We start from the raw sequence: 21,469 nt of genomic DNA, 5'->3' as shown, positions 1-21,469 counted from the left end.
TATCTGGAACAAAGTCCCAGAAAGCTGCAGGTCTGCTGAGACCCTCAGCTCTTTTAAATCAAGAGGAGCTGAAAAGTCTGAAAAGTAAAACAAAAACTTCCGCCCGAATAGGGACTTGAACCCTAGACCCTCAGATTAAAAGTCTGATGCTCTACCGACTGAGCTATCCGGGCTTCAGAAGTTCATGACGTTGGGAATTGATTTGAAAGTGAATAGCAATCGTTTATAATATTTCAAATGTAGTAAAACAGGCCTAGTAGTTAAAAGGTTAATATGTGATAAATGAACATTTAAAAAAAACAAAAGAGGGGTTTACTGTGACAGTCATAAAGCTAAATTGTAATAGTTTGTAATATTTTATGAAAATATATTCTCCCTTCAGACACCGCAGTGGTTTTGTTTTGTTTTGTTTTGCTGTTTTAGTTACTTATGCTTTCAGGACAGTTTCAGCACATACATATAGCTACACGCACACACACGCACACACACACATACACATGCATCACTTATGTTGCCCCTCTGACTACTGACTTTCAACATACATGTGTTATAACAACTAATACTTAATAAACAGGTAAAAACAATGCAAAACTCTAAGGGTCGGTGAACAGACGTCCATTTAGAAACAGTGAGCTAACTACAATACAGAAAACTACAGGAAAATGAATATTAACCCCGATTGTTATTGTCATTTATTCTCTGCTGTAAATGTGTCTTAGCTAGCTACCGCTACCTACCTAGCTCAGCTAAACATCTCAATAAAATAATTCCCAATCCATAGCCAACTTCAACAATGAAGTGTCTGCGCCCTCAGGTGAAGGAGTGGGAGCAAGTGTCAACCTGTCATTGGCAGCTTTGTGAATATACTGATACTCAAAGTTGTTAGGTTGCGAAAAGATGGAGAATTTTGGTGATGTCTGGGAAGTTTGGCGAAACGTGGAAATGAGAAGATGAGATTTCATGAGTTTAGACACTATTCGTTACACTTATTGCCGATTTTGAAAAACTACTTCCGCCCGAACAGGGACTTGAACCCTGGACCCTCAGATTAAAAGTCTGATGCTCTACCGACTGAGCTATCCGGGCGCTCTGAATGTCTGAAGTACAATGTCGATAATGAATCTACTACTATGACTATTATTGTTGCGCTGTGAGTGGAGACGGAAGGAAGTGGAAGTTAAACCTCTCGCTTTACCCATCGGTTTTACCTCCCGTGCTAGCTAAGGCTAGTCGTTAGCTATATTTATGCTACTCTAGTCTGTGGTTTAGACCCCAGCATTGATCCTCCTGGTGAGTTATTAAATACTAAAAAAACGTGACACACTTTTTTATAAAATTCGGGCGCAGCTGGTTACCTAACTGTCCTCAAAATGTCCTTGTTTAGTCTCGCTGCTAAATGCACATGTCGTGGCTTGTCAATGAAAATCCCTCGGCCTTCATTTAACCTGTTAACAAACGATAGACACCCAATAACAAACGTGGAGATCCAGAGCCACGTCACACATGTAACGCGTCTGTTGAGGAATCATCACTCCAAGGTAAATTAAAGGTCAATGATTATTATATGAATCGCAGTCGGTTTATTCTGCAGCCAAAGCACAACATTGATTGTCAGTCTTGTTACCTGTGTCTCCTCTATTAGGTACCAGAGGTGGCTACATGGGAACTAATACCAGAGGACCAGCTTCCCCCGGTAATATCCTCATGACTGGCTGAATGTGAACACAATACAGTACTTGGGTTGAGTAAGGCTTGGTGACCTAATAACGCCTTGAAATTCATGTCAGAATTTAAAATAATGGTTGAAATATTGGGTCACACTGGCAAATATAAAATCCTTTCCTAATGCGGCAGAGGATTAGTAAAACAGGAAGGGAATGTCTTACTATAAAGGCTGTAACTTCGTTTTTTTATATATTTTTTTTCTCTGTTAGAGATTACCAAAGACCAAAGGTCAAATTATGGGCACAGTGTTTGCTGATTAGATGTTATTAATGGATGTAATAACTTTATTCAATGGTTACTTACAGTTAAAGACATTGTTAAGCAACAGTGAAAAGAAACTGTCCCACATACAATTCTGAGCAACACGTTTTGATTTCAGCCTGCCCATATCCCTGCTGACCTGGTGGACAAACTGGAGCGACTGGCCTTGGTTGATTTCCGCACCAAACAGGGACTGGCCTGTTTGGAGAAAGCCATACGATTTGCAGATCAGCTTCATGTTCTTGACACGTCAGGGGTTGAACCGATGGATTCAGTTCTGGAGGACAGGTATGTACAGGCAGTTAATGTAAAACACTGTATTTTGCATGTGGGCCTTTTAATCACAGCTAGAACCAAATAGCATGTAACAAATGAGCAACAACTAGCTCAATTTAAACTCTTGTGAAGCCTGTTGTATTAATGTGATTATGTTTATGTCCATGCACATTCAGGGCATTACAACTGAGGGACGATGTTGTGATGGAAGGAGACTGCGCTGAAGAACTGCTTCATCTCTCCAAAAACACAGTTGAAGAATATTTTGTGGCACCACCAGGTAAGGAAACAACCTGAATACATTTATTTTGAAACATTGCTGATTACACGATTATTGAGATGATAAATAAATAAAACTATAATTAAAAACGTAATAAAGCCTCACTGCCTAATGACTTACACACATACCTGTAGTATATATGCCCCTCCCATAAATATTTATACTACAGTCCTCACTGTATATCTCACCTTTAGTTTATTCATTTGTATACTGCTGTCTATACTTATAGCACTTTATAATTTGGCAACTCCTGTTCATGTTCATAAGTGCTCATACTGTACATATCTTAGTGTTTTCATATCTACACTATTTACAGTGGGTACGGAAAGTATTCAGACCCCTTTAAATGTTTCACTCTTTGTTTGATTGCAGCCATTTGCTAAAATCAAAAAAAGTTCATTTTATTTCTCATTAATGTACACTCAGCACCCCATCGTGACAGAAAAAAACAGAAATGTAGAAATTTTTGCAAATTTATTAAAAAAGAAAAACTGAAATATCACATGGTCATAAGTATTCAGACCCTTTGCTCAGTATTGAGTAGAAGCACCCTTTTGAGCTAGTACAGCCATGAGTCTTCTTGGGAATGATGCAACAAGTTTTTCACACCTGGATTTGGGGATCCTCTGCCATTCTTCCTTGCAGATCCTCTCCAGTTCCGTCAGGTTGGATGGTGAACGTTGGTGGACAGCCATTTTCAGGTCTCTCCAGAGATGCTCAATTGGGTTTAGGTCAGGGCTCTGGCTGGGCCAGTCAAGAATGGTCACAGAGTTGTTCCGAAGCCACTCCTTTGTTATTTTAGCTGTGTGCTTAGGGTCATTGTCTTGTTGGAAGGTGAACCTTCGGCCCAGTCTGAGGTCCAGAACACTCTGGAAGAGGTTTTCTTCCAGGATATCTCTGTACTTGGCCGCATTCATCTTTCCTTCAATTGCAACCAGTCGTCCTGTCCCTGCAGCTGAAAAACACCCCCATAGCATGATGCTGCCACCACCATGTTTCACTGTTGGGATTGTATTGGGCAGGTGATGAGCAGTGCCTGGTTTTCTCCACACATACCGCTTAGAATTAACACCAAAAAGTTCAATCTTGGTCTCCTCAGACCAGAGAATCTTATTTCTCATAGTCTGGGAGTCCTTCATGTGTTTTTTGGCAAACTCTATGCGGGCTTTCATATGTCTTGCACTGAGGAGACGCTTCCGTCGGGCCACTCTGCCATAAAGCCCCGACTGGTGGAGGGCTGCAGTGATAGTTGACTTTGTGGAACTTTCTCCCATCTCCCTACTGCATCTCTGGAGCTCAGCCACAGTGATCTTTGGGTTCTTCTTTACCTCTCTCACCAAGGCTCTTCTTCCACGATTGCTCAGTTTGGCTGGACGGCCAGGTCTAGGAAGAGTTCTGGTCGTCCCAAACTTCTTCCATTTAAGGATTATGGAGGCCACTGTGCTCTTAGGAACCTTGAGTGCTGCAGAAATTCTTTTGTAACCTTGGCCAGATCTGTGCCTTGCCACAATTCTGTCTCTGAGCTCCTTGGGCAGTTCCTTCGACCTCATGATTCTCATTTGCTCTGACATGCACTGTGAGCTGTAAGGTCTTATATAGACAGGTGTGTGCCTTTCCTAATCAAGTCCAATCAGTTTAATTAAACACAGCTGGACTCCAATGAAGGAGTAGAACCATCTCAAGGAGGATCAGAAGAAATGGACAGCATGTGAGTTAAATATGAGTGTCACAGCAAAGGGTCTGAATACTTATGACCATGTGATATTTCAGTTTTTCTTTTTTAATAAATTTGCAAAAATTTCTACATTTCTGTTTTTTTCTGTCACGATGGGGTGCTGAGTGTACATTAATGAGAAATAAAATGAACTTTTTTGATTTTAGCAAATGGCTGCAATGAAACAAAGAGTGAAAAATGTAAAGGGGTCTGAATACTTTCCGTACCCACTGTATACTCTGACCATTACTCTGCAATGACAAAGTCTCAAATTAATTATGATGATGTAACTTTTTCATCCTGTTATTGTTTGTAAATGTGAAGATCTTTAACTACTGTTTATTTTTCTCATCGCAGGAAATATCCCTTTACCAAAGAGGGAGGAGAGGGCCGCCATGCTGAAACACTCAGAATTATGACGTGTATTACTAATTTGTTCTCACTTGGTGTGTAAAATAAAAACCTGGACGTGCATTTAGATTTGTTGTTTTTCAGTTTCATTTGACGGTTGCAGTATTGATAGATCCTGGTTTTGTTTCAGTATTATTTTATGTGAAGTGTGAGTGAGCAGTGTGTTGGCAACCTGTGCTATGAGAGGATTCAGTGCAATGTACATTGTTTTAATTTGGGATTTACATTATGATCTTGATAGTGTGTCCTATTTTCATTCTAGTGTTGTTTAACTTTAATTTTAAAAAAACTAAAACAATACTTAATTTCTACTGTTCTCTCACTTTCTGTTTTGTTTCCAAATAAAATGTGATGTCATATGATATGTGTCTGACAATAGACTATGTCGTGTTTGTCAGGTATCAGCAGAAATGGGCTTCCCTTTCTCTAAACCGGGCGGTCCTGATTTGACCTCGTAAATGCATAAACATACCACAAGGCTGTGTTCTGATCAAAACGATGCAGCGCACGTAACAGCAGAATCATGTTTGGAGAATAGCAACCGAAAGTTATCGAGTCAGTGAAGGGAAAACGAAACTTAAGTAAAGGGGAGGGAGTCGGTCAGCTGAGGCAGACTGCATATAAACTGTGAGCACAGCTGCTCCAGAGCATCGCTTGTTTTCCTCTCACCGTCTGAAGACCTGAAGCTGTCCAGAAGAATTTACTAAAGTGATCACAAGGTAAGAATCTGTCTTTGTCAACGCTGATAGAAACACACCGTGGTACTTCAGTGGAAATAGTTTTTTTTCCTCCTAAACTTATTTTAATAATGTATTGAATTATGTTTCAGGTCTTTCATCATGGATATAAACATCATTATGCTGAATGGGACTTCCCGTAAAATGAGTGTGAACCCACATGACACAGTGGGCTCTCTGAAGACACGGATCCAGCAGGAACTAGGAGTTCCCTCTGAGACGCAGAAGCTGGTCTTCATAAACGGCGTGAACACCCCCCTCAGCGACGACTCGAGGCCCGTCAGCGACTACGGCGTCGGTCCCGGAGCCAGCGTGTCCCTGCTGGTGATCCAGCCTGTGGCCGTGCAGGTGTTCCTCAGAAACGAAAAGGGGAAGCTGAGCACCTATGACATCACACCCGACGAGACGGTGGACCACTTCAAGAGCCGGGTCAAGTGCAGAGAGAACATCCCGGAGAGCCAGCAGAGGCTCATCCACCAGGGCCGAGAGATGACGGAGCCCGGGTCTAAACTCTCAGACTACAACGTCCAAGCGATGAGCACCATCGACCTGAATCTCCGCCTGAGAGGAGGCTGAGGACACTTCTGGTTCATATAGATGATCTTCTGAACATTCCTTTAGTAGCTTTAAATCAATCATATAGCTTTAAATGCCTTTTTTTCAATTTTAATTTATTTGTATTTTCATTTGGAAAAATCAACACATTCCTCTGCATTCTGCTGTATTCCATAACATCTTAAACACTTGTTTATGCTTAAGCAACAGGCTTTGGCAGTACAAATAAGTTCCACAATGCTGAATTTTGTTAACTGGACACTGTTAAAAGCAAATAAAACTTTTCAAATGTAAATTTGCACGTCTCCTCACATTTCCTGCAGGCCTACCGTTTCCTCAGCTCAGGGGTGGAGCTGTACCCTGTACAGACCACAACCAGAAGGAACCAGAAAGGCCCACTGAAGCATTGTTTTAAAATGAACATTATTACAGTTATTAAGAGACTTTCTCAGTCATATAATTCAGTGTTTATTATTACATCTTATAAGTCTTTGTCAGTGCTCCATAAAAAAGAAATGTAGTATGCTCTGTAATTACAAACATAACAATCATAGGAGCATGTTAGAATGGCTTGAACTCAAATTAATAAATTCTACTGTATGTGAGAATTATTGTCCAGTATATAAACAGTAGTAGAGTAAACAGCCAAATGCTGAAGCCACAGTGAAGAACCAGTTTCCTCCAGATTCATTTTCAGTCAGGAAATCTCGCAGAGCTTCATTTCCTCACAGATGCAAGGTAGGCGTACCAAAATAAGGCGACCGAGTTGGCAAACAGCACTCTGAACTGTAAGCAAAAAACAGACACAGGAAGAGACGGGGATTAAGTAGTGTCACTATGTGACTCATCATTTGTTCAGTGACAGGATGCCAGTGGAATGCATACCTGAACCAGGCACAAAGGTGATATTGATGAACTGGAAGGGAGTCCACACTTTCATTCATCTTTAAAGCAGTCCAGTAACTTCCTCTCATCTTCTTCTCAAAGTCTCTTGTAATGGCAAAATATATTTGAACTCTGTGTGTCCGTGTTGTGAACCTAAAACTTACGTGTGGTTAAAACTATGCAGTAATAAGGAACGTGTAGTTGAAAGTCTCATCTTATCTTGAAACCGTAACTGGTTCCCAGTTGAAGGCATCTGGCAGAAACTAGATAATGAGCAGATCAAGACAGCCTGTGTCGAAAGACCTCTACTCCCCTATGCATGATTTATCTAGAGGAGGGGGCCTCTCTATGTATAAAATGATGTTGAATCTTGTACTTAGTCGAAGCTTATACAACATGCTGCTGAATACGTATTGTGTTGTGCACTCTTCCCTTGCCAGCAAATAAACGGAGAATGACAACTTTGAATCTTTTGAAGACTTTTTTATTGATTTGTGAACAACTCTCTTCTCCCGATTAACATAGAAATCTTCCATCACTCTCCACCCTTTAGCCTGAATATAGATTGGAATGATTATATATGTACTTTCATTCATCCTTTGCTGCACAATTTGACAAATCTTTATTTATATATATGTATCTTGCAATCATACCAACTTTCTGCAAGTGCATTATCAAATTGCTGGAGTGCCCCTTCAATGAGATGAGGAGGGAGAGTTTCTAAGATGACCTACCTCCAGGATGTTCATAACAAAGTAGAAAATGAGCAGAAAGCCGGGTGCAAAAACAAGCCGATCCAGCAGCAGACGTTTCACAATGCAGAGCGGGTCTGTGCTGGGCATCCACACTTCCATCAGCTGGTAGAAGTAATGGCTCACCGGTCCTGTAATAACCAACCTGAAACAGACAACCAGGGAATAATATTACCACAAAAATGTATGTATTTTATGTATATTATAATGTCTGACACTCTAGTCTAACAGGAACATGCCATTACATTCACTTTCTTGCTGTACATGAACCATGACTAGCATGTCAACCCTCAATTATGTTTCAGTATTTAGTCTCACCCATAAATGGCATAGCGTGCAGCTCCAGCTGGGTCAATCTGATGGACCAGGGCTCCATTGTTGGCCTTTTTTTTGGCCTCCAAAATCTGAGACAGAAGATTTCCTAAAGCTGTGAGGATGCCACTGAAAATATCAAGGACACACAACGAACACAACTATTAATATGCAACAGGTACATTCATGATAAGGTCTAATCAAATTAAACATGTGTCATTAAGTTGTTAGGAGAGGTTTTATGTGCATGATGCTGATTGGCTAAAGTCCACAGAAGGGCAGCCAGTTGTCAGTGCAAACAAAGTGGCCCCTTGGACTATACCTGCACTTTATCATTCTGCAACTCCTGTTCATGTTCATAAGTGCTCATACTGTACATATCTTAGTTTTTTCATATCTACACTATTTACTCTATATATACTCTGACCATTACTCTGCAATGACAAAGTTGAATCTAATCTCAAATGAATTATGGTGTAACTTTTTCATCCTGTTATTGTTTGTAAATGTGAAGATCCTTAACTACTGTTTATTTTTCTCATCGCAGGAAATATCCCTTTACCAAAGAGGGAGGAGAGGGCCGCCATGCTGAAACACTCAGAATTATGACGTGTATTACTAATTTGTTCTCACTTGGTGTGTAAAATAAAAACCTTGACGGGCATTTAGATTTGTTGTTTTTCAGTTTCATTTGACGGTTGCAGTATTGATAGATCCTGGTTTTGTTTCAGTATTATTTTATGTGAAGTGTGAGTGAGCAGTGTGTTGGCAACCTGTGCTATGAGAGGATTCAGTGCAATGTACATTGTTTTAATTTGGGATTTACATTATGATCTTGATAGTGTGTCCTATTTTCATTCTAGTGTTGTTTAACTTTGAAAAAATAACTTTAAAAAATAAAACAATACTTAATTCCTACTGTTCTCTCACTTGGTTTTGTTTCCAAAGAAAATGTGATGTCATATGATATGTGTCTTACAATAGACTATGACGTGTTTGTCAGGTATCGGCAGAAATGGTCTTGCCTTTATTTCAACCGGGCGGTCCTGATTTGACCTCGTAAACATACCAGAAGGCTGTGTTATGATCACGATGCAGCGCACGTAACAGTGGAGTCCTAATGGGAGAATAGAAACCGAAAGTTATCGAGTCAGTGAAGGGAAAACGAATCTTCAGGAAAGGGGAGGGAGTCGATCAGCTGAGGCAGACTGCATATAAACTGTGAGCACAGCTGCTCCAGAGCATCGCTTGTTTTCCTCTCACCGTCTGAAGACCTGAAGCTGTCCAGAAGAATTTACTAAAGTGATCACAAGGTAAGAATCTGTCTTTGTCAACGCTGATAGAAACACACCGTGGTACTTCAGTGGAAATAGTTTTTTTTCCTCCTAAACTTATTTCAATAATGTGTTGAATTATGTTTCAGGTCTTTCATCATGGATATAAACATCATTATGCTGAATGGGACTTCCCGAAAAATGAGTGTGAACCCACATGACACAGTGGGCTCTCTGAAGACACGGATCCAGCAGGAACTAGGAGTTCCCTCTGAGACGCAGAAGCTGGTCTTCATAAACGGCGTGAACACTCCCCTCAGCGACGACTCGAGGCCCGTCAGCGACTACGGCGTCGGTCCCGGAGCCAGCGTGTCCCTGCTGGTGATCCAGCCTGTGACCGTGCAGGTGATCCTCAGAGACGAAAAGGGGAAGCTGAGCACCTATGACATCACACCCGACGAGACGGTGGGCCACTTCAAGAGCCGGGTCAAGTGCAGAAAGAATATCCCGGAGAGCCAGCAGAGGCTCATCCACCAGGGCCGAGAGATGACGGAGCCCGGGTCTAAACTCTCAGACTACAACGTCAAAGCGAGGAGCACCATCGACCTGAATTTCCAGCTGAGAGGAGGCTGAGGACACTTCTGGTTCATATAGATGATCTTCTGAACATTCCTTTAGTAGCTTTAAATCAATCATATAGCTTTAAATGCCTTTTTTTCAATTTTAATTTATTTGTATTTTCATTTGGAAAAATCAACACATTCCTCTGCATTCTGCTGTATTCCATAACATCTTAAACACTTGTTTATGCTTAAGCAACTTTGGCAGTACAAATAAGTTCTACACACAACGCTGCATTTTGTTAACTGGACACTGTTAAAAAGAAATAAAACTTTTCAAATGTAAATTTGCACGTCTCCTCACATTTCCTGCAGGCCTACCGTTTCCTCAGCTCAGGGGTGGAGCTGTACCCTGTACAGACCACAACCAGAAGGAACCAGAAAGGCCCACTGAAGCATTGTTTTAAAATGAACATTATTACAGTTATTAAGAGACTTTCTCAGTCATATAATTCAGTGTTTATTATTACATCTTATAAGTCTTTGTCAGTGCTCCATAACAAATACATGTAGTATGCTCTGTGATTACAAACATAACAATCATAGGAGCATGTTAGAATGGCTTGAACTCAAATTAATAAATTCTACTGTATGTGAGAATTATTGTCCAGTATATAAACAGTAGTAGAGTAAACAGCCAAATGCTGAAGCCACAGTGAAGAACCAGCTTCCTCCAGATTCATTTTCAGTCAGGAAATCTGACGGAGCTTCATTTCCTCACAGATGCAAGGTAGGCGTACCAAAATAAGGCGACCGAGTTGGCAAACAGCACTCTGAACTGTAAGCAAAAAACAGACACAGGAAGAGACGGGGATTACCATAGCGTCACTATGTGACTCATCATTTGTTCAGTGACAGGATGCCAGTGGAATGCATACCTGAACCAGGCACAAAGGTGATATTGATGAACTGGAAGGGAGTCCACACTTTCCAATTCATCTTTAAAGCAGTCCAGTAACTTCCTCTCATCTTCTTCTCAAAGTCTCTTGTAATGGTAAAATATATTTGAACTCTGTGTGTCCGTGTTGTGAACCCAAAACTTACGTGTGGTTAAAACTATGCAATAATGAGGAACTTGCAGGTGAAAGTCTCATCTTATCTTGAAACCGTAACTGGTTCCCAGTTGAAGGCATCTGGCAGAATCTAGATAATGAGCAGATCAAGACAGCCTGTGTCAAAAGACCTCTACTCCCCTATGCATGATTTATCTAGAGGAGGGGGCCTCTCTATGTATAAAATGATGTTGAATCTTGTACTTAGTCGAAGCTTATATAACATGCTGCTGAATACGTATTGTGTTGTGCACTCTTCCCTTGCCAGCAAATAAATGGAGAAAGACAACTTTGAATCTTTTGAAGACTTTTTTATTGATTTGTGAACAACTCTCTTCTCCCGATTAACATAGAAATCTTCCATCACACTCTCCACCCTTTAGCCTGAATATAGATTGGAATGATTATATATGTACTTTCATTCATCCTTTGCTGCACAATTTGACAAATCTTTATTTATATATATGTATCTTGCAATTATACCAACTTTCTGCCAGTGCATTATCAAATTGCTGGAGTGCCCCTTCAATGAGATGAGGAGGGAGAGTTTCTAAGATGACCTACCTCCAGGATGTTCATAACAAAGTAGAAAATGAGCAGAAAAACAAGCCGATCCAGCAGCAGACGTTTCACAATGCAGAGCGGGTCTGTGCTGGGCATCCACACTTCCATCAGCTGGTAGAAGTAATGGCTCACCGGTCCTGTAATAACCAACCTGAAACAGACAACCAGGGAATAATATTACTGCAAAAATGTATGTATTTTATGTATATTATAATGTCTGACACTCTAGTCTAACAGGAACATGCCATTACATTCACTTTCTTGCTGTACATGAACCATGACTAGCATGTCAACCCTCAATTATGTTTCAGTATTTAGTCTCACCCATAAATGGCATAGCGTGCAGCTCCAGCTGGGTCAATCTGATGGACCAGGGCTCCATTGTTGGCCTTTTTTTTGGCCTCCAAAATCTGAGACAGAAGATTTCCTAAAGCTGTGAGGATGCCACTGAAAATATCAAGGACACACAACGAACACAACTATTAATATGCAACAGGTACATTCATGATAAGGTCTAATCAAATTAAACATGTGTCATTAAGTTGTTAGGAGAGGTTTTATGTGCATGATGCTGATTGGCTAAAGTCCACAGAAGGGCAGCCAGTTGTCAGTGCAAACAAAGTGGCCCCTTGGACTATACCTGCACTTTATCATTCTGCAACTCCTGTTCATGTTCATAAGTGCTCATACTGTACATATCTTAGTTTTTTCATATCTACACTATTTACTCTATATATACTCTGACCATTACTCTGCAATGACAAAGTTGAATCTAATCTCAAATGAATTATGGTGTAACTTTGTTATCCTGTTATTGTTTGTAAATGTGAAGATCCTTAACTACTGTTTATTTTTCTCATCGCAGGAAATATCCCTTTACCAAAGAGGGAGGAGAGGGCCGCCATGCTGAAACACTCAGAATTATGACGTGTATTACTAATTTGTTCTCACTTGGTGTGTAAAATAAAAACCTTGACGGGCATTTAGATTTGTTGTTTTTCAGTTTCATTTGACGGTTGCAGTATTGATAGATCCTGGTTTTGTTTCAGTATTATTTTATGTGAAGTGTGAGTGAGCAGTGTGTTGGCAACCTGTGCTATGAGAGGATTCAGTGCAATGTACATTGTTTTAATTTGGGATTTACATTATGATCTTGATAGTGTGTCCTATTTTCATTCTAGTGTTGTGTTAACTTTGAAAAAATAACTTTAAAAAATAAAACAATACTTAATTCCTACTGTTCTCTCACTTGGTTTTGTTTCCAAATAAAATGTGATGTCATATGATATTTGTGTCTTACAATAGACTATGACGTGTTTGTCAGGTATCAGCAGAAATGGTCTTGCCTTTATTTCAACCGGGCGGTCCTGATTTGACCTCGTAAACATACCAGAAGGCTTTGTTATGATCACGATGCAGCGCACGTAACAGTGGAGTCCTAATGGGAGAATAGAAACCGAAAGTTATCGAGTCAGTGAAGGGAAAACAAATCTTCAGTAAAGGGGAGGGAGTCGGTCAGCTGAGGCAGACTGCATATAAACTGTGAGCACAGCTGCTCCAGAGCATCGCTTGTTTTCCTCTCACCGTCTGAAGACCTGAAGCTGTCCAGAAGAATTTACTAAAGTGATCACAAGGTAAGAATCTGTCTTTGTCAACGCTGATAGAAACACACCGTGGTACTTCAGTGGAAATAGTTTTTTTTTTCCTCCTAAACTTATTTCAATAATGTGTTGAATTATGTTTCAGGTCTTTCATCATGGATATAAACATCATTATGCTGAATGGGACTTCCCGAAAAATGAGTGTGAACCCACATGACACAGTGGGCTCTCTGAAGACACGGATCCAGCAGGAACTAGGAGTTCCCTCTGAGACGCAGAAGCTGGTCTTCATAAACGGCGTGAACACCCCCCTCAGCGACGACTCGAGGCCCGTCAGCGACTACGGCGTCGGTCCCGGAGCCAGCGTGTCCCTGCTGGTGATCCAGCCTGCGCCCCTGCCTGCGCCCCAGCCTGCGACCGTGCAGGTGTTCCTCCAAAACGAAAAGGGGAAGCTGAGCACCTATGACATCACACCCGACGAGACGGTGGGCCACTTCAAGAGCCGGGTCAAGCGCAAAGAGAATATCCCGGAGGACCAGCAGAGGCTCATCCACGAGGGCAAAGAGATGACGGAGACTGGGCATAGACTCTCAGACTACAACGTCAAAGCGATGAGCACCATCTACATGACTTTCCGCCTGAGAGGAGGCTGAGGACACTTCTGGTTCATATAGATGATCTTCTGAACATTCCTTTAGTAGCTTTAAATCAATCATATAGCTTTAAATGCCTTTTTTAAATTTATTATTTATTTGTACTTTCATTTGGAAAAATCAACACATTCCTCTGCATTCTGCTGTATTCCATAACACCTTAAACACTTGTTTATGCTTAAGCAACTTTGGCAGTACAAATAAGTTCTACACACAACGCTGCATTTTGTTAACTGGACACTGTTAAAAAGAAATAAAACTTTTCAAATGTAAATTTCCACGTCTCCTCACATTTCCTGCAGGCCTACCGTTTCCTCAGCTCAGGGGTGGAGCTGTACCCTGTACAGACCACAACCAGAAGGAACCAGAAAGGCCCACTGAAGCATTGTTTTAAAATGAACATCATTACAGTTATTAAGAGACTTTCTCAGTCATACAATTCAGTGTTTATTATTACATCTTATAAGTCTTTGTCAGTGCTCCATAACAAATACATGTAGTATGCTCTGTGATTACAAACATAACAATCATAGGAGCGTGTTAGAATGGCTTGAACTCAAATTAATAAATTCTACTGTATGTGAGAATTATTGTCCAGTATATAAACAGTAGTAGAGTAAACAGCCAAATGCTGAAGCCACAGTGAAGAACCAGCTTCCTCCAGATTCATTTTCAGTCAGGAAATCTGACGGAGCTTCATTTCCTCACAGATGCAAGGTAGGCGTACCAAAATAAGGCGACCGAGTTGGCAAACAGCACTCTGAACTGTAAGCAAAAAACAGACACAGGAAGAGACGGGGATTACCATAGCGTCACTATGTGACTCATCATTTGTTCAGTGACAGGATGCCAGTGGAATGCATACCTGAACAGGCACAAAGTTGATATTGATGAACTGGAAGGGAGTCCACACTTTCCAATTCATCTTTAAAGCAGTCCAGTAACTTCCTCTCATCTTCTTCTCAAAGTCTCTCCACCCTTTAGCCTGAATATAGATTGGAATGATTATATATGTACTTTTATTCATCCTTTGCTGCACAATTTGACAAATCTTTATTTATATATATATGTCTCTTGTAATCATCCCAACTTTCTGCAAGTGCATTATCAAATTGCTGGAGTGCCCCTTCAATGAGATGAGGAGGGAGAGTTTCTAAGATGACCTACCTCCAGGATGTTCATAACAAAGTAGAAAATGAGCAGAAAGCCGGGTGCAAAAACAAGCCGATCCAGCAGCAGACGTTTCACAATGCAGAGCGGGTCTGTGCTGGGCATCCACACTTCCATCAGCTGGTAGAAGTAATGGCTCACCGGTCCTGTAATAACCAACCTGAAACAGACAACCAGGGAATAATATTACTACAAAAATGTATGTATTTTATGTATATTATAATGTCTGACACTCTAGTCTAACAGGAACATGCCATTACATTCACTTTCTTGCTGTACATGAACCATGACTAGCAAGTCAACCCTCAATTATGTTTCAGTATTTAGTCTCACCCATAAATGGCATAGCGTGCAGCTCCAGCTGGGTCAATCTGATGGACCAGGGCTCCATTGTTGGCCTTTTTTTTGGCCTCCAAAATCTGAGACAGAAGATTTCCTAAAGCTGTGAGGATGCCACTGAAAATATCAAGGACACACAACGAACACAACTATTAATATGCAACAGGTACATTCATGATAAGGTCTAATCAAATTAAACATGTGTCATTAAGTTGTTAGGGGAGGATTTATGTGCATGATGCTGATTGGCTAAAGTCCACAGAAGGGCAGCCAGTGGTCAGTGCAAACAAAGTGACCCCTTGGACTAACTTTGAAGTCAACAATACAGTAAGAGCTGATAACAAATGGCGATATGTAGCAAACAGTAAGTTAATAAACTGCATTTTCTCTTAGACAGTCCTTTAGTACATCGGAACATGTCATTTCTGACCGTCAAACAGAAGAAACACAACACAAAACAGGCACCAGGCTGCAGAACAATAACCACTGTTGACCAGTTACAGCCACTGAACAACCAGAGCTACAGACCTCGTTACAGACTTAGTAAGGATGGGATATTTCTTCAGAAGAACCAGATATTGTTGCAGTAAACGGATAGAAACGGACGCATTCCGCACAGGCAGGCTCTCCACAGGCATTGTCAGTTGTTTAACTGTACAAACATTACCACCACGTGACTAACAGCACTGACAGCAGCGGAGCTGAAAAGGAGCAGCTTCTTCCTGCAAACAGCATCGCGTCACTGACGGAGCCACGCCTTCAAGTCGACGTCAAAAGCAGCCGACAAAGATGATCAGTTGAAGAATATTATGATTTCTGTCTCGTTTTAAGCTGCAGACCTGCACGCGTGCTCACATATGTGAAGGTATATGCGCGTTTGTCTTACTATCTCTGTTATTCTGGTCCCTCCTGATCGCACAACACACCGACGTCTAACAGTTACTGACCTTTTTCATGGCAGATATGTTTACTTGTTGAAGCAGGAGCTGCACTGGAATATTGAAACTAATAACATTAATAATCACTTCACTTCATTTAGGCGAGACAGTGAGCTAGCATTTTTACTGCTATAGTGTCTTACTTTTACACATAATCTTCATTTATATATATATATCACTATGTCTTATGCCATCACTTTTCCTTATTGTCTTTCTACCTTACCTTTGTCATTTTATCTTATTTGTGACTAGTGTTTTATTGCTGAGCTGATCCGTTCTCTTGTCAAAAACATTTAATTGTAATTGACCCCATGTTAACCAGTTTATGTCAAATGAAACTGAAACTTTAACTTCTAGGTCCCTGCCACCCTAAAATAATGCAGCCATCTTTATCAGTAAAACTGTGTGAAAGGCTATGAGAAAGACACACTAACAATAATCACACCTTTTAGTATTTTTTCTCCGACAATTCTACCTCCACACTACATTTCCTACCGACTTCTTTGTTTTCTAAGCCTTGTGCATTTAAACAAGTTTTTTTCGATACAAAAAAGATGACAAAGTGGTGAAACTCAGCAGTGGAACATGGACAGCACTACATCTGCTCTATGAGATCTGAGGAAGTTAGCCTATTTTAGATTAGACTGCACAGAGCCAATGTAGAGACATTAATATGAAACAACTTTTTGGAACCACTTTAATACAAATTTTTCAATAAAAAGTAAAAAACAAAAAAATATTTACAACGTTGAACAAACAGTTTTAGAAAAGGCATTCAAGAAAGAGTCAGTGTGTAGCACAACACAGTTTAAACTGCCAACATGAACTCATAAAGAAATCTCTGCACATACAGTTTAGTTAAAAGAGGAAACTGTGAAAGCTTATGGGTGGGTTTTGGTCTGTAGGTCACCAACATACATGTAAGAAAACGTGAATAAAATCCTACAGTTCCTTCCAGTTTACGGGAGACTTTCCGGATTTCTTTAGCAGCTCGTTGGCCTTTGAGAAATGCTTGCATCCAAAAAATCCCCGATGAGAAGACAAGGGAGAAGGATGCACAGTCTGCAGGACGTGGTGGCGTTTCTACAGACAGAGAGAACAGAAAGTTAGGTGCATGAAGGTTATAGAAAAGGCTTTGATTTAAAACAACAGAGTAGACCCACCCTGTTAATAGCAGCTCCCTTCTTCTGAGCATAAGATCCCCAAAGCATGAAGACAAGGCCTTCCAGGTTGTTGCTGAGCCACTGCACCACGGCGTCAGTGAAGGTCTCCCAGCCTCTGTCTTTGTGGGAGTTGGCCTGGTGCGCTCGGACAGTCAACACAGCGTTGAGCAACAACACACCTGACGGGCGAGGTGACGGGCGGAGAAGGCGGCAGGTGAGGTAAAGACCAACAGATCTCTTGCTGTGCAAGTTTGCGTAAACCGCTTTTTGTTTTTTTAAATACCTTGTTTGGACCATCCAGTCAGATCTCCGTGTCCTGGGTGCTGAAAGCCTTCAATGTCCGACACCAGTTCTTTGTACACGTTCTCCAAACTAGATGGAAAAGGATCACGGGTGTGATAAATATGTCAAAAGGACGATTTCAAGTTTGACGAGCTCACAGGCAGAGATACTGAAAAGGTTTTAACCTGGGCGGAGGACGCACTGGTCTTTTGACGCTAAAGCACAATCCATGGGCTTGGTTAGGACCGTGATATGGATCCTGGCCAAGAATCACCACTTTGACCTGGAAATAGAGGGATTATACAAATCACACATACACACAAACACAAACTTTGATTTTCCATTCGCAAATTTAATTTGCATGTGAAGTCCTCAGTGCCTGCTGGGGTGTGTAGGCGGCTTGCTGTCTGTTTAGCACGTGGGAGGCTCTGAAATATGTTTGTCAACGTATGTCACAATAGCTGCTCTTAAGTGTGATAAGAGACAGGACGTCTCACAGTCTTCTACAACCTAACTGAGACAAAACAGAAGTCATTTTTATTGGCCCAGATACCGTCATGCACAATTACACAAACTTAATAACTGGCCCACTTAAGACATTTTTAGATTATGTTTGAGCCCAACATACAACGAAGGACTTGTGTCCTCACTGCAGGAAGCCTCAGGCATTCAGAGCAGAGATAACTGGCTGCTTCAACGTCAAGGCTTCTGTTGATTGTGTCGAACTTTTGCTATTGATCGACTCTGGAACAGCCTCCAACAAAGTCTCAGAAAAGCTCAATTGTGCCAATCTTTATAAAAAAAAAAAAAATTAAAAAAAAAAGCCTCATAAAAGGCCCTTCTTGATTTTATAACTATATATTTAATGGCATGTACAGATTTCATGTAATGTCCGCGTTCTCTGTCTCTTTAAATGATTCTCTTTATTGTGATACAGCACTTTGCAACGTCTGTGTGTTTGCGTATGTCAACATTAAATGCTGTACACTGTGGTGTCAGACACAGTGTCTCAGGTCACCGCAGGTACACTTACATCTCGGATGTCACACGTCTGAGTCCAGGTGAAGACGTGTTCAGCAGGTGGGTACACGGTGTGGCGTTTCCTCTCTTCACAGACAAACTGCATCAACTGTGGCAGAGACATGGAGTTATTTAAACAGCTCATAACCACAGAGACACACAGCGTGACTACTCTTTCTCTCTCACTCGTTTAAAGTAGGGTTTTCGAAATTCCTCCGACAGTCCCTCCGTCCAGCTTTCCCCAAAGCCCGGAGGTGTTTGAGCAGAGGCGAGTTTCTCCAGCGCTGCTTTCTTGTTGCGGGCGATCCTGTCCAGCTGGTCCGAGGAGAGAGGAGCAGGAGGCGGGCTGGACGGCTCCGGCTCCACGGCCACGGACTTCAGCTTCTTCTGCACAATTGAAGCGTTTTCAACGAAATACACAGCGGGTGAGAAGCGCGCAGACCGGTTTAGAAACCGTCGACAGTGAAGTGCAAACATTTTTCGTGCTGTGCTATTTTGCTCCACTTTTGACAACGACCAAGAACACAGCAGTACTCGTGAACGCAGCTTGGATTACGCTGAACGTGTCTTAAATAGGACTACAACTACACTGTAAGTGTTTGAATATTAATAACGTTATGTTTTAACAGTACAAGCTAGACACGTGTTTGATGTTAGCTGACAAACTGAAGAAGAAGTGACGCTCACCGGGTCCTTGGCATCCTCCTCGGCTTCATTTATATCCTTAGAAATTCTCTTCTTCGACACAGGCGAAAAAAACGAGTTGATAGTTTTTTGTCCAATCATTTTGTTGAAAAACACCTTGGCGGTAAGCAGCTGTGAACTAATTATGTTAAGTTATTACGGTATTCGTGCTAATGTAGGCGCGCAGTGGTCCCCTCAGAAAACACAAACTCGTTACCGGTATTGAAGTATTCGCGCCAAAAAAAGAAATGACGAAACAGAGTTATGCTAATGAGCTGAGTGCTGTTCAAGACCAACTGTCGCTAACGGTGGTGTTTACTACAGCCTGTGGAAGCTAAGCTACCGAGCTTTTAACAGAAATATACGTTTTATCAACTATATATCTTGATTATGTGATATTGTATTGTGTAAAGGGATCATGTCAACTTATTTGCTGTTGTCACACCGTTTTGTAGAGCTAAAATAAATTGGTCAATTGAGAAGTCATTGAACAGAAATTACTATTGGATAAAAAATACATTTTGTATTTTTCAATGTTCCTAAATATGAGGAGTTGCTACTTTTACTTGTTTTTATATGATATTGAAAATGTTGAACTGTGATAATATCTAATACCTTGGGCTTTGGCATTTTCACCATTTTATTGGCAGTGAGTAATTGATTAATTGTGGAAATAGTTAACAGATTTGTAATACTGTTAGTTGCAGCCCTGCCTTTTATTTACATTCGAATATGGTGAGAAATATGGCGTAACAATAATAATCGTGTCCACTCACTGCAGATCCACACATTTATTATTTTCACATTTATTTACAAAACCAGGGTTAATGTTCCATCGTTTTTGCATCATCCAGGTCTTTAAAACCCCTAAAATCAAGGTCCCCAGAGTCCCACAGACGACTGGTTACTGCAATGGAAAAGTTTGTGAATAAACTCCCCTGCACTAACAATGCCAGACGTCCACAGAAGAGGATCAAACTGGAGAGCGATGAGAGGATGAAGCAGCGGGAGGACGATGAGGAAGACGAGTTCTCTCATCCTGTTCCCTGGCAGAAAATAGAGTCGGAGGGACTAGACTGTGACTATGCTCTGCTGCTCTCCAAAGAGGAAGCGGACCACATGTTTAAACAGCTGGAGGAGGAGGTGGTGTACTCAACAGGTACAACATCAAACCTTCTTCTGTAAAGTTATGACCGGACGTGGCAGAGCTGTTGATTGATCGTGGCTGTTTTTGTTCTAGGGGAAGAAGCAAAGGTCCGGGTGTTTGGAAAGGTGCACAGTATACCGAGACAGCAGGCCACATATGGAGATGCAGGTCTGACCTACACTTATTCTGGAGTGACACGTTTAGCCTGCCCGTGGACTCAAACCTTGGAACATATTCGGGACGTTGTCACGAAAACAATTGGACAAACATTTAACTTTGTTCTGGTTAACAGGTGAGGAAATTCCTGAATCCAAGTTTGAAGATCACAGTTTGAGACTTGTCTCCTTGCTGAAAGTGGTCTTCTCTCCACCAGGTACAAAGATGGGCAGGATCACATGGGGGAGCACCGCGATGACGAGAAGGAGCTGGACCCCCTCTGCCCCATCGCCTCCGTCTCTCTGGGAGCGGCACGAGACTTCATCTTTCGGCACAGAGACGCTCGGGGGAAACGTAGTCGGCGACAGATCGACCCTGTGAAGCTGGAGCTCGCTCACGGAAGCTTGCTCCTCATGAACTCACCGACCAACACTTTCTGGTACCACAGCCTCCCTGTCCGCAAGAAGATCTCCCTGCCTCGCATCAACCTCACCTTCAGACGCATCCTACTGGACAGAAAGAAATGACCAAGCGGGCATCATCACCCAGGCCTTTGGGGCCAGTGCCCAAGAGGCCTTTTGACTGTGGGGCCCACATTTTGGATGAAAAAGAGGACAAACCTGTTAGTGTCCCTGGGCACATGGATAAATATCATAAATGTGTTTATGTATAGCTGAATCGCTGAAAATCAGGGGCATTTACTCTTTTAAATGATGTATAGTACTTATTATTATGGAAAAAAATGTACCTTCTATCTCTACAATGTTTTGTCTGAAAACCCTCAGTAAAGGCTGCATGCTTCACCGTCTTACAGAGATTCAGTGTTTGGGTCAAGAACACTTCAGGAAGTCTGTGCTTGAACTTGAGCATGTCTGCTGTCACACTATCGTTTCAAAAG

General features: G+C 41.5%; 7 protein-coding genes, 2 long non-coding RNA genes, 2 other non-coding genes and 1 pseudogene across 16 annotated transcripts; 6 read left to right on the top strand and 6 right to left on the bottom strand.

Moving 5' to 3' along the window:
* Positions 1 to 100: 100 nt before the first annotated feature.
* trnak-uuu (transfer RNA lysine (anticodon UUU)) lies at positions 101 to 173 on the bottom strand. The gene has a single exon. It is a non-coding gene; the product is annotated as a tRNA-Lys (tRNA).
* Positions 174 to 1,013: 840 nt separating this feature from the next.
* Positions 1,014 to 1,086, bottom strand: trnak-uuu (transfer RNA lysine (anticodon UUU)). Its single transcript has one exon. It is a non-coding gene; the product is annotated as a tRNA-Lys (tRNA).
* An 82-nt stretch (positions 1,087 to 1,168) lies between these two features.
* gatc (glutamyl-tRNA amidotransferase subunit C) lies at positions 1,169 to 4,736 on the top strand. 3 transcript variants are annotated; one of them, XM_076099218.1, is made up of 6 exons: positions 1,169 to 1,290; positions 1,385 to 1,538; positions 1,643 to 1,693; positions 2,105 to 2,274; positions 2,439 to 2,542; positions 4,614 to 4,736. In XM_076099218.1, exons 2-6 carry the CDS (start codon positions 1,419 to 1,421, stop codon positions 4,673 to 4,675), a joined length of 507 nt encoding a protein of 168 aa, XP_075955333.1. In that variant the 5' UTR covers positions 1,169 to 1,290; positions 1,385 to 1,418; the 3' UTR covers positions 4,676 to 4,736. The 3 variants fall into 3 exon arrangements, 2 of the variants coding, with proteins under 2 accessions (XP_075955333.1, XP_075955332.1); XR_012956133.1 differs by adding an exon at positions 3,188 to 4,250 and having other exon boundaries at positions 1,172 to 1,538; XM_076099217.1 differs by having other exon boundaries at positions 1,175 to 1,538.
* A 495-nt stretch (positions 4,737 to 5,231) lies between these two features.
* Positions 5,232 to 6,254, top strand: isg15 (ISG15 ubiquitin like modifier). The gene is made up of 2 exons (XM_076099219.1): positions 5,232 to 5,386; positions 5,497 to 6,254. The coding sequence occupies exon 2, from the start codon at positions 5,507 to 5,509 to the stop codon at positions 5,978 to 5,980; it is 474 nt and encodes a 157-aa protein (XP_075955334.1). The 5' UTR covers positions 5,232 to 5,386; positions 5,497 to 5,506; the 3' UTR covers positions 5,981 to 6,254.
* Positions 6,255 to 6,414: 160 nt separating this feature from the next.
* Positions 6,415 to 8,287, bottom strand: LOC142957695 (peroxisomal membrane protein 2-like; annotated as a pseudogene).
* A 788-nt stretch (positions 8,288 to 9,075) lies between these two features.
* On the top strand, positions 9,076 to 10,089 carry LOC142957219 (polyubiquitin-like). The gene is made up of 2 exons (XM_076098855.1): positions 9,076 to 9,221; positions 9,332 to 10,089. Exon 2 carries the CDS (start codon positions 9,342 to 9,344, stop codon positions 9,813 to 9,815), a length of 474 nt encoding a protein of 157 aa, XP_075954970.1. The 5' UTR covers positions 9,076 to 9,221; positions 9,332 to 9,341; the 3' UTR covers positions 9,816 to 10,089.
* A 162-nt stretch (positions 10,090 to 10,251) lies between these two features.
* LOC142957221 (uncharacterized) lies at positions 10,252 to 10,954 on the bottom strand. The gene is made up of 2 exons (XR_012956081.1): positions 10,681 to 10,954; positions 10,252 to 10,580 (listed from the first exon to the last, which is right to left on the bottom strand). It is a non-coding gene; the product is annotated as an uncharacterized LOC142957221 (long non-coding RNA).
* A 313-nt stretch (positions 10,955 to 11,267) lies between these two features.
* LOC142957220 (uncharacterized) lies at positions 11,268 to 12,400 on the top strand. The gene is made up of 3 exons (XR_012956080.1): positions 11,268 to 11,608; positions 11,737 to 11,914; positions 12,284 to 12,400. It is a non-coding gene; the product is annotated as an uncharacterized LOC142957220 (long non-coding RNA).
* Positions 12,401 to 12,900: 500 nt separating this feature from the next.
* On the top strand, positions 12,901 to 13,946 carry LOC142957218 (polyubiquitin-like). Its single transcript, XM_076098854.1, has 2 exons — positions 12,901 to 13,052; positions 13,165 to 13,946. Exon 2 carries the CDS (start codon positions 13,175 to 13,177, stop codon positions 13,670 to 13,672), a length of 498 nt encoding a protein of 165 aa, XP_075954969.1. The 5' UTR covers positions 12,901 to 13,052; positions 13,165 to 13,174; the 3' UTR covers positions 13,673 to 13,946.
* LOC142957217 (peroxisomal membrane protein 2-like) lies at positions 13,747 to 15,900 on the bottom strand. Its single transcript, XM_076098853.1, has 5 exons — positions 15,710 to 15,900; positions 15,176 to 15,298; positions 14,840 to 15,002; positions 14,538 to 14,657; positions 13,747 to 14,437 (listed from the first exon to the last, which is right to left on the bottom strand). The coding sequence occupies exons 1-5, from the start codon at positions 15,817 to 15,819 to the stop codon at positions 14,369 to 14,371; spliced, it is 585 nt and encodes a 194-aa protein (XP_075954968.1). The 5' UTR covers positions 15,820 to 15,900; the 3' UTR covers positions 13,747 to 14,368.
* A 902-nt stretch (positions 15,901 to 16,802) lies between these two features.
* On the bottom strand, positions 16,803 to 19,487 carry unga (uracil DNA glycosylase a). The gene is made up of 7 exons (XM_076098852.1): positions 19,272 to 19,487; positions 18,771 to 18,971; positions 18,598 to 18,693; positions 17,750 to 17,847; positions 17,566 to 17,654; positions 17,283 to 17,461; positions 16,803 to 17,202 (listed from the first exon to the last, which is right to left on the bottom strand). The coding sequence occupies exons 1-7, from the start codon at positions 19,368 to 19,370 to the stop codon at positions 17,062 to 17,064; spliced, it is 903 nt and encodes a 300-aa protein (XP_075954967.1). The 5' UTR covers positions 19,371 to 19,487; the 3' UTR covers positions 16,803 to 17,061.
* alkbh2 (alkB homolog 2, alpha-ketoglutarate dependent dioxygenase) lies at positions 17,749 to 21,382 on the top strand. 4 transcript variants are annotated; one of them, XM_076098851.1, is made up of 5 exons: positions 17,765 to 18,644; positions 18,781 to 19,009; positions 20,123 to 20,427; positions 20,509 to 20,707; positions 20,789 to 21,382. In XM_076098851.1, the coding sequence occupies exons 3-5, from the start codon at positions 20,181 to 20,183 to the stop codon at positions 21,096 to 21,098; spliced, it is 756 nt and encodes a 251-aa protein (XP_075954966.1). In that variant the 5' UTR covers positions 17,765 to 18,644; positions 18,781 to 19,009; positions 20,123 to 20,180; the 3' UTR covers positions 21,099 to 21,382. The 4 variants fall into 4 exon arrangements, with proteins under 4 accessions (XP_075954963.1, XP_075954966.1, XP_075954965.1 ...); XM_076098850.1 differs by having other exon boundaries at positions 17,766 to 18,644; positions 18,807 to 19,175; XM_076098849.1 differs by having other exon boundaries at positions 17,766 to 18,644; positions 18,781 to 19,175.
* Positions 21,383 to 21,469: the final 87 nt, after the last annotated feature.

The sequence above is a fragment of the Anarhichas minor genome, unplaced genomic scaffold, assembly GCF_050575085.1.
Source record: "Anarhichas minor isolate MPS153535 unplaced genomic scaffold, ASM5057508v1 ptg000025l, whole genome shotgun sequence".
Taxonomy (NCBI): Eukaryota; Metazoa; Chordata; class Actinopteri; order Perciformes; family Anarhichadidae; genus Anarhichas; species Anarhichas minor.
This window is presented reverse-complemented; position numbering and strand designations above follow the sequence as displayed.